This window comes from Brachycentrus maculatus, unplaced genomic scaffold (genome assembly GCF_059751285.1).
Source record: "Brachycentrus maculatus isolate JH-2025_06_01 unplaced genomic scaffold, ASM5975128v1 h1tg000722l, whole genome shotgun sequence".
Taxonomy (NCBI): domain Eukaryota; kingdom Metazoa; phylum Arthropoda; class Insecta; order Trichoptera; family Brachycentridae; genus Brachycentrus; species Brachycentrus maculatus.
Genome location: NW_028281453.1, coordinates 27,142 through 38,335, shown reverse-complemented (window position 1 = coordinate 38,335; position 11,194 = coordinate 27,142). Strand labels below are relative to the sequence as shown.

General features: G+C 33.2%; 1 protein-coding gene across 1 annotated transcript; it reads left to right on the top strand.

Annotated features, from left to right (window-relative positions):
* Window positions 1-1,263: 1,263 nt before the first annotated feature.
* Window positions 1,264-1,875, top strand: LOC148300411 (uncharacterized; the record flags this gene model as incomplete). Its single annotated transcript, XM_088274841.1, has 1 exon — window positions 1,264-1,875. A coding segment is annotated over exon 1 (612 nt), but the record flags the coding sequence as incomplete, so codon positions are not given.
* Between the last annotated feature and the right edge of the window lie 9,319 nt (window positions 1,876-11,194).

The window sequence follows — 11,194 nt, the reverse complement described above, 5'->3', positions numbered from 1 at the left end:
ACTAAGTAAAACTTAAATTTTAAATGCGTAGATTTTACCAAAAAGTGACTGCCAAATCAATTAATGATTTCAAATTCTTCTTCATCTATGTTGTGATGTCAAAAATGTAAATTAAAGCTGTCATTTCAAAAAACTTACCCACGTTTTTTTTTTCTTTTCAGATCGATCCAGAGTGATAGTTGAAATAATCAATAAAACTTTACATAAAGTGTTCTGTGTAACTGAGTGTGCATTGCTCATAATCAACCCTTAAGTGCATTGGTGGGGTCCAAAATCAACCCCGATTCCAACTTGCTCTTAATCGTTGTTACTTGAAGTTCTCACCCATCCAAAATGAACAACGATGAAGCTATAAGGGCCCATCAAAGAGAAATATAAGAAAAGGTCAAACTGTTTTTCTCCCTGTGCTTCTTAAACATGTTTTTCTACACCCTTTACGTCTTCGTCAAATTCCCCTCAAACTGGTGGTCGATCTTGAAGAAAACTCTGTTTTTCAGAATGAACTTAACAATTTTCGAATCAGACGCTGAATTATAGATGCTGTTGAAATATATATTTCCTGGTGACTCGACGGAAAGTGGATGGAATGCTACAATATCCTGATTTTGGAGACCGCTAAATCGATCGTTTTGACGGATTGATTTAATTTAATTTCATCTTAAGTTTTTGAAATAAAATTATCAAATGAATCAGTAGCTAGTAACACATAAGTTACCAAATTTGTGCTCTGAACGGAGTGAAAAGCTGAGACCTTGAATTATAGATACTTTTAAGGGTATTAATTTGTAGTGATTCGGCGAAAAGTGAAAGACATGCTGTAACACCCTAATATCGCTTAAGTTGTCGTCTTAAGGATTTTATTTTATTTTATTTCATCTAACGTTTTTTATGACAAATTATGAAATTGATGAATTATAGATACTTTTAAACGCTCAAATATATTTTAAGTGTTTTGACTAAAAGTGGATTGACATGCTGTAACACCCCAATATCGCTTAAGCGATCGTTTTGAAAATTTGATTTGATTTCATTTCATCTTATGTTTTTGATGTAAAATCATCAAATGGATGAATTATAGAAGATACTTTTAAAGATAAATATTAGTAGTGATTCGACGAAAAGTGAATAACATACAGCAACAGCCTAATTTGATTTGATTTGATTTCATCTTAAGTTTTAGATGTAATATCATCAAATTGATGATTTATACATAGATACTTTTAAAGATATTAATTTGTACTGATTTGACGAAAAGTGGATAATATGCTGCAGCACATTGATTTCGGGGGTCGCTCGAGCGATCGTCCTAGCGACTTGTACACATCGAACCAATCCTTAATAGAATCCAACGACATCCCGACGGACAGCATCCGACACCCGAATCGTCACCAGGAATCCAAGCACAGATTCGAGATGCTGGAGACAATCTTCAACACCAGGGATCTGAGAAGCACAATGTATCCCAACACGACGTCTTTCGCCAGCACGTCGTCAGACGACTACTTCACTGGCTTTGAATTAAATTCTACATCTCCTTCGTTCATCAATGTGACAGGTCAAGAGTCCTGCAATAATTCTAACGATTTCGTCAACGTAACGTGTGAGTTGCCTATAAGGTATGCTCAGCCCATGTATGGTTACATAGCTCCGTTCTTGCTCGCTACCACGATCGTTGCCAACACCCTTATCGTGGTGGTTTTGAGCAGGAGGCACATGAGGACCCCTACCAATGCTGTGCTGATGGCGATGGCCCTCTGTGACATGTTCACGCTGCTGTTTCCTGCTCCATGGCTGTTCTACATGTACACCTTCGGGAACCACTACAAGCCTCTGACACCCATAGAAGCCTGTTACGCCTGGAACATCATGAACGAGGTAAGTTTTTATTTTATCTTATTTATTTATTCAGCATTTTTACAGCTATAACAATACAACAAACAATAACAATGAATAAATCTACAGCCAATTACAAAAATCCACTGATAATGTTATTCTTATTACAATGATTAAAGAAAACACTTCGTTTTTTACCACTTGAGTTTATTATAGACTACATGTTTCAGAAGTTAAACTTCCATCATTCAGGTCTGTATAGTAACTAAAATATAAAATATAAAATTGTTCTATAAATAAGGAGAGGGGAAAGTAAGACGAAGGGGTTAGTCAAGGAACGGAGTTTGAAAACAAAGGAAAAATGGAAAATTCAGGTACCAGTCCAGTGTAATATTGAATAAATATTAGAGTGAAAAAATCACTTATATTTATTAAACCCCCCTGGGAATCGAACCCGGGACCTCCAGAACGGTAGCCAAGCATGCTGACCATTACACTACGGAGGCGGACAAATAATTTATAATATTTTTTTAAATTTCTTTCAACGTAACAATCTGTTTCCTGTCACTTACGTCGCGACTTTGAGCAACAAGTTATTTTTTTCGACTAACTTTTAAATTATGTCAGACGGGCCCTTTCATTCGGCGTATATCCGAAAAGTTAACTTTTTGTAAATGAAAAACTTCACAAAGGACCTTTATGATTTTTCAGATAAAAAGTTAAACCCCACTTAAAATAAGCAGGTGACTTTTTCAGCTTTCGCTTAAAGAAAATAACTTTTCCATCGGCAAAATAACGTATTTAAAAATGTTTGTTTATGAAGACGGGTAAAAAAAACCATTAAAAACTAACTAACTAACCATCACGCCGCTTCCCCGCAGGGGTAGGCAGAGAGAATAGAGCGCCACACCACTCTGTCCTTGCAAACATTCTTCGCCTCTTCCACGTTCATGCATCTCCTCATACATACCCGCCGATTGTTACGACTCCTAACCTGGCCACTTTCAAGTATCTGGCATACCTGATCGTGCCATGTTTTCTCGGTCTTCCTCTGCTTCTTTTCCCACTTACATTCGCCTCATAAATCCGTTTTACCGTTCTTTCCTCACCCATGCGTGGAAGTTTTTGGTATCGAAAGGGAGAGGTTATGAACTATAAACCTTACTATGAGTATTCTTTAACTTTGTTTTAACCACTTTTTATTGGTAAAAAATGAACCAATAAAAAGTGGTTAAAACAAAGTTGCTTTATTTTATAAAGTTTATAAAATGTGCCACAAAGAATCTGTGAAAAACAATCAAGAAATGAATTATTTTTTTTCAATTAATTTATGGGTTTTGATAAATGTTTGAAAATAATCTTCAATCAAATTAATAAAAACCTTCGATTTAATACTGGGCTTTTGTTAATGGTATTTTTATGTATTTTAAAGCATTGCTAACTTTGTGGTATGGTAATATTAATCTCTCATTCATTCATCGTTTACTTTGTGTAATACACAAAAGTAAGTAAAGTAAGTAAAAGTATGTGTTTAAGTAAATGGTAGCATTTTTTATTTTTTTTTTATTTTTTAAAAACTGGTTCCAAAAAATTATATGAAGTGTAAATTATATTATATGTACAAGCACGTCCACGTAGCTATATTTTCCACGTATTTTTACCCTTACGTGGTAAACTTGAAATGATTAATATAACCTTGACCTTTTTCGTCTAAATTTCATACAGTGCTCCAGCGGTTTCCAAACGTTTTTGACCAGACATCCTTATTACAAAAATAAGAATCAATTATACCCCTATATATAGCTTAACGTATAATCGCTCTCTTCTTATTTTTATCTCTATTTTACTTTTTTATTTCTATTACTATTTTTTAATGTACAAACTGTATAATTCCCAAACAAATAATTCATTCATTCAAACCCTTATCAGCACCCCAATGTTGCATAGGGCACTGCATAATATAAACGCAGTGTTATCTTGATTGTTAATATATGAAGGAAAGGTGACCAGCCCCCCGCTTCATGTACCAGTCCAGGGTAATATTGAATAAATATTAAAGTGAAAAGATGCTTATATTTATTTAACCCCCCATGGGAATCAAACCCGGGACCTCCAGAACGATAGCCGAGCGTGCTGACCATTACACTACGGAGGCGGACATGTATATTACAGAAATTCTATATTAGAAATATATGTCCTACCCATCGAATTTTCGCGCACCCAACTTTGAACATCACCGCATTTACTGTATAACAAATGAATCCGTACATAACTCTAGCAAGTTAATTTGATACATTATTTAAACAAGTCCAAACTCTTGTACTGTAATTCAGGTGCCTTTCAGTTTTCAGGCGGCAGGGCGCTTTGTCTGTCTCCTCTTTCAGGCTTAATAATATTATCTTTCAGGCTTAATAAGTGGTCGTCCTGAAGGTGGCTGTGAAATGACACCCCTACGTGTGTGGAGGCTGTATTGGATTACAGGGGATGAATCGAATGCGCTAAATAGGAGATCGTTAATCAAGGGGCGGTCGGGCAAGTGAACCGAATTTAAGCGAGCAGATGTATACACATCGCTCACTCCTTTCAACAACGTCATATATAAAAAAAAACTTGATTTTTCAGGAAAACGTTTTTAAAGTTTAAAAATATAACAAAATATATTAAAAATAAATATCAAGCCACTTATTAAACTTTTTATTGAGCATCAGATCTTTTTAGGTAAAACCTGAATATTTTTTCTCCATTTGAAAAATATTTAGTGTTTTTAAAAAAATAGTTAAAAAATACATTTCTTCAAAATGCAAAAACAACACTTTCTGCCCTGTAGCGGGTAAATATTAAGTTAAAAATTTGCCGCTTTTGCTGGGATACAGTACATTTTCAGGACATTCCGAAAACATGCACGACTGAAAATTGACGATTTTTTTTATTTATGACGTTCTTGAAAGGAGTGAGCGATATGTGTGTCTCTTATCTGTCAGACTATGTCTTAATTGGGTGAAATTGTGTAAATAAAATCGAGTGTGCTAACCTTTGCTTATATCTTTGATGGAATTACAGTGAAAAGATAAAGCTTTAACTTACATAGGTAGATAGATTCAACTTTATTTCAGGACTTTAAGTTCGAAGAACTATAACATTTTCTTATTTGACTATCTCAATATAGTATATTATTAGATTAAAACCAATATTTTTAGCTTTTTACACTTTATTTTTATTTGACCAGCGACCGGGTTTTGTCGTTACCGACATCATCAGACTGGTGGGAGGCTATACAGATTGTTATGTTATATATAAAACAAGGCAAGAGTTGATAACCATGATTTGATATAATTTTGTTGAGAAATTTTTTTGAGAAAAGTTTTCTCAACAAAATTATATCAAATCATGGTTATCAACTCCTGCCTTGTTTTATATATAACATAACAATTTGTATAGCCTCCCACCGGTCTGATAATGTCAGCAACGACGAAACTCGGTCGCTGGTCAAATAAAAATAAAGTGGAAAAGCTAAAAATATTGGTTTTAATCTAATAATATATTAAAATGCAATTCCATCACGAAGTGTCAGTGGATAATATAAATCTCTATATATAGATTAAGTAGAGTATGAAAGTCTGGGTATTCACAAGGCCTACGATTCATCATAAGCTGATTTGTGTCGCTTACTTTCAAAATCCGCTAGATCCAATTTTATAAGATATTAAAATAAATACTCTATCGGAATGCCAATTGTGGGTTTTATTGTTTAAAATATTTAAATACTTGAAAACCGTGCTAAAAATACTTTAAAACAGCGTTGTATTTCAAATTCCGCTATATTCATGAAACTTGCCTTCTGACCCATATCGGCCAGTCAGAGAGCGGAGATGGGTCAAAAATTAAGATGACGTCTTTATCGGTTTGTATTTCGTGTTTTTTTTATACTGAAAATAAATCTTAAAAAATGTTTAAATAATCTATTTCATAATATTTTATCTAAAGGTAGACAAATCTTTTAAACATAAATGTTGCTTGGAAAATTTTGAATTTTTTTGAAAATCGACTTATATGGACTATCTGAATTATCTCCAAATCTGGATTATCTCTCATTTGGAGATAATCCAGATTTGTGAATAGTAGTAAGTATTTGAACATACTCAAAATGTTGTTAATAAATTATCTGGTCAAATTATAAGCTAAAATGATAAAAATGAAAATGAAATTTTCTGACGTTTCTCATGTGTGTGATTTTAATCCAGGATTCGGAACTCACATGCCAATAAAAGAGTTTAATAAAAGAAAAAAAAAACTTCTTTTCATCTCACACAAAGATGTTTCTAGTGAAGTTCTAGTGATTCGAGAACAATGTTTCAAAATTAGTTTATATAATATATTTAGAATTTGAGTAGTGTAGTTGTCAATAATGGGTAGAATTGGTGAATATTACACGTGTGTAAAGTGATCACTTAGATCAGCCTATGACGATTGTCAGCCCCGTAAATGCCCAGACTTCCATATTCTTCTTCATCTTTGATGAGATGTCAAAAGAATGTTATTTTATTCTTTAAAATGCAGTTCCACCAAGAAATGTCAGTACAAAACAAAAATCTAATTATTTTCAAATAAAAAAAAACTGAAATTAATTTCAACCCTTATCATATTTTGACAAGCTATTTTTTTATTCGATAGATTTGCAGGTAGCAGATTAGATTAGATAATAACAATATCAAATCGAAATAAATAAATTTTCTCTTTGATATTGTAATACTTGGAATAAGAGAAAATTGTAAATATGATATTCTTTTCAAAAGACAAGATTGTGAACGTGATATTCTCTTGTGCAACTGACACCCTCTTAACGAGCTGTCATTACCTCACTCTCCTCGTAAAAATGCCTCGATATCCCCAATACGTTTTGCGTAAGTCATCCCGGATTTGCGTCACAAGCAGGTCCGTCCCAGCGGGGTGCCGTAACACCGAAACTTTGCAAAGAACGATCGCAGCATTCGGTATTGAAAGGAAAAATATGACGCAATTAACATATTCGAATACCCTCATGGAATGCTGAGCTCCTAGTACTTTTCGGGCGTATCAACTAGGATTAGGGCGGAAAAATGACGTTTCATTTCATAAAACATATGACAAACTAGTTAACCATCATGCTGCTGCTCCACAGGAGTAGGCAGAGAGAATAGAACGCCACACAACTCTTTATTTGCAAACATTCTTCGCTTCTTCCATATCTCATACATACCCACCAATTATTCCGACTCCTGGCCTGACCGCTTTCAAATATTTGATATACTTGATCTTCATAATTTTTCTTCGGTCTTCCTTTGCCCCTATTTCCATTATTATTGTTCTCATACATATCGCTCACTCCTTTCAAGAACGTCATAAATCGAAAAACTTGATTTTTTAGGAGAACGTTTTTAAAGTTTAAAAATATAATACAATGTTTTAAAAATAAATATCAAGCCACTCATTGAACTTTTTACTGTGCAACAGATCTTTTTGAGTAAAACCTGAAGGTTTTTTCTCCATTTGAAAAATATTTAGAATATTAAAAAAATATATTAAACAATACCTTTTCTTCAAAATACAAAAACAATACTTTCTGCCCTGTAGCGGATAAATATTAAGTTAAAAATATGCATCTTTTGCTAGGATATAGTACATTTTATGGACATTCCGAAAACATGCACAACTAAAAATTGTCAGTTTTTGATTTATGACGTTCTTGAAAGGAGTGAGCGATATATTTCTCCGTTCTTTCCTCACCCATTTACTCCACTTATCCAAACCATCCAACACAACCCTCAGCCTTGCATTTTTTCCGTATTTAACTATTCGAACACCTTTAATACATTCGTCTGAGTGATCGCATGTCCACTATTATCCTCGTTTAATTTTTCGTACCATAGGCGAAATCAGTTTTAATTTATACATTTTTTGAACGTAAACACATAAAGATATAAAGTGATCACACACATTTCTTGAATGTTTTTTGCAGGTACTTTATGGCACATTTTATAAACTTTATAAAATAAAACAATTTGTTTTAAGTTGTGATCTGGAGTTGACGTATTCGCTGCGCAATGCTCAATAAAAGCAACATTTAGGATTTTTTAAATCATATTTTCATATGGTGTACGGAGTGTGTGGAAGTGTTTGCTGTCGTAAGGGAAAGGTTATTAATTATAACCTCACTTTGAGTATTTCAATGTTTTAGAATTAGTACATGAACCCTGAGGAACCGGTTGGAAAAAGTGTACCAATAGAAAGTGGTTATTTTTTTTTTAATTTATAAAATTGATTAAGTATATATAATTTTTTTAACGTAAAACTTTTATATTTTTTAGCGTAATGTTAAAGGTTTCATCTCTAGTTGACACATATATTGTATAAAAACTGACAAATACAATCGAACGTACAACTTGTTTTGTGAAAAGTCAAATTTGATTTGTTAAAAGTCCTATTTGTTTTGTTGAATGTGAAATTTCACGTAAAAAAACTTATGTAAGAAAGTAGAAATTTCTAGTAAATTAATTAAATTGAATTAACTTTTTGTTACTCTTATAAATAAATACTGAAGATTTTTATAAAATACAATCTAACGATTAATTTTTTGAATTGAAAAACTTATAAACGTAATTAAAAATATTATTTTTTGACATCTCATCAAAGATGAAGAAGAATATGTATGTCTCGGCATTTACGGGGCTGAAGACCGTCATAGGCTGGTTTAAGTGATCACTTTACACACGTGTAACATACACCAATTCGACCCATTATTGACAACCACACTACTCAAATTCTTGGAAGTTCTATACATATGAACCAACTTAGAAACCTTGTTCTTGAATCACTAGAACTTCACTAGAGACATCTATTGGTGAGATGTAAAGAAGCTATTTACTAAGCAGAAACTCTTATATTAGTATGTGAGGTCCGAATCCTGGATTATATTCACACACATGAGAAACGCCATAAAATACCATTTTCATTTTTATTATTTAAGCTTATCATTTGACCAGATAATTTATTTACAACATTTTGAGTGTGTCCAAATACTTGTTCACAAAATCTAGATTATCTCCAATTACAGGAGTTATTTTCATATTATTTATTTTCATATCATAAATAATATGAAAATAACTCCTGTTATTGGAGATAATCCAGATTTTGTGAACAAGTATTTGGACACACTTAAAATGTTGTAAATAAATTTATCTGGTCAAATGATAAGCTTAAATAATAAAAATGAAAATGGTATTTTCTGGCGTTTCCCATGTATTTGAACACACTCAAAATGTTGTAAAGTAATTAAAAATGTATATTAATTTTTAATTTTTCATTTATTTATTAAATACCTTAATGAATAAATAAATAAAAATCTGTGCTACCGGGAACCAAACCAAGAAGAAACTTAAATGAACCTAATAGGGCTAATTTAAATAGAACTTTTACCCTTCTCGTTTAAATTCCTATTAATTCTCACACGATCACACAACCCTTACAATCTCGCCAAAGTTTTAGGGGAGGAAATTCTTAATAAATAGTTTCACCCAAAATAGAACTTTCCCCAGCGTCAGACACCTACCCCAATTTACTGACCTTTCACATTTTTCGCGAGATGAATAAATTGACTAAAGATGCTCTTTGACAAGGGCTAGACATTCACGCAGCGAGTGTCTTTGCCTAGAATTTTCACTCATGAATTACATGAAATTATAGTAACTTTAAACATAAAGAGTAAATCCACTCACAAGTAGGCAAAGGCTATGAAACTTATAAAGTTGAAGCCTGAGTAGGGACACGATGAACGGTGTTGCATAAGCCATAGCTAGATTTCAGAGTCACTTGGGCGTTAGGTAAAAAAATAGATATTCACGCTCACTTTTTTTAAAAATATAAATTAGAATTTTACTATTTTAGAAAATACATAAGAAAAATATTATTTTTCATTTTTTTATTTTTTATTTATTTCTTAGATACATACATTTTTTATTTTTTTATTATTACCCTTATCCGCACCTAATGGTACATAGGGCACTGCATCAAATTGACGCAGTGTTATCTTGATCATTACTTACATGAAGGCAAGGTGATCACTCTTGCGCTTCAGGAACCAGTCCAGGGTAATATTAAATAAATATTATAGTGTTAAATCACTAATATTTATTTCCCCCCCCCCCCTGGGAATCGAACCCGTGACCTCCAGCACGGTAGCACTAAATGTAAAACGGCTCTTTAAGCATAGCCTGTGTTGAGCCGAAATACTTACACGTTAACACAATTTTTTTATTTAATTATATTTTTTAAAAATAATTATCAGGTAAAATACATACTGTAAATATGATAACAATTTACAGTATAAAGGCTTTACAATAAAATAATTACACCTGGACTTTAGTTAAATCACTTTCTACCTTGTCCCTGCCAACGAGAACCAACCATCGACGGACACTGTTCTTAAAGACATGATCACTACTGGAATTCTTAATGGTTTCGCGCAGCAAATTAAATATTTTGGCGCAGGGAATGAAAAGATTTTTTTGTCGCAAAACTTGGTTTAACGGATGGGCCACCATAGTTCATATTTAATGCTGCCCGGGTTGGAATATTTTATTGAGTTCTTACCTTATCCATTTTATTCCAGAAGTGAATCATGCTTCTTTGATGAACAGTTGTCGTATGTCTAAGACTGTGTAGCTTCTAAATAGTTCACTTAAAAATTAAATGTAATAAGAAAAGTGTAAAAAAATGTCCGCCTCCGTAGTGTAATGGTCAGCACGCTCGGCTACCGTTCTGGAGCTCCTGGGTTCGATTCCCAAGGGGGGTAAAATAAATATAAGTGATTTTTTCACTGTAATATTTATTCAATACTACCCTGGACTGGTACCTGAAGCGGAGGGCTGCTCACCTTTCCTTCATGTGTAAACGATCAACATAACACTGCGTTTATATGACGCAGTGCCCTATGCACCATTGGGGTGCGGATAAGGGTTTTTTAATTAATTTAATTTTAAAAAAATGTTTTGGGCGTGTGATGCGAATGAGTGAAGAACAGTAAAACAAATTCATCAGGCAAATTTGGTGTGCAATAGAAGCAGAGAAAGAGTAGAGAAATTTTGGCCTGGTCAGGTCAGGAGTCGGAATAATCGGGGAGTATGTATGACGAATATTGTGTGTAATGACATTGGTTTTCTATTCTCTCTGCCTACCCCTGAGGAGAAACGACTTGATGTTAACATATCGCTTACTCCTTTCAACAACGTCATATATAAAAAAATCTTCAATTTTCAGTTGTACTCGTACATATTTTCGGAATGCCCAGAAAATGTACCTACCATAATCCCAGCAAATGCGGCTATAA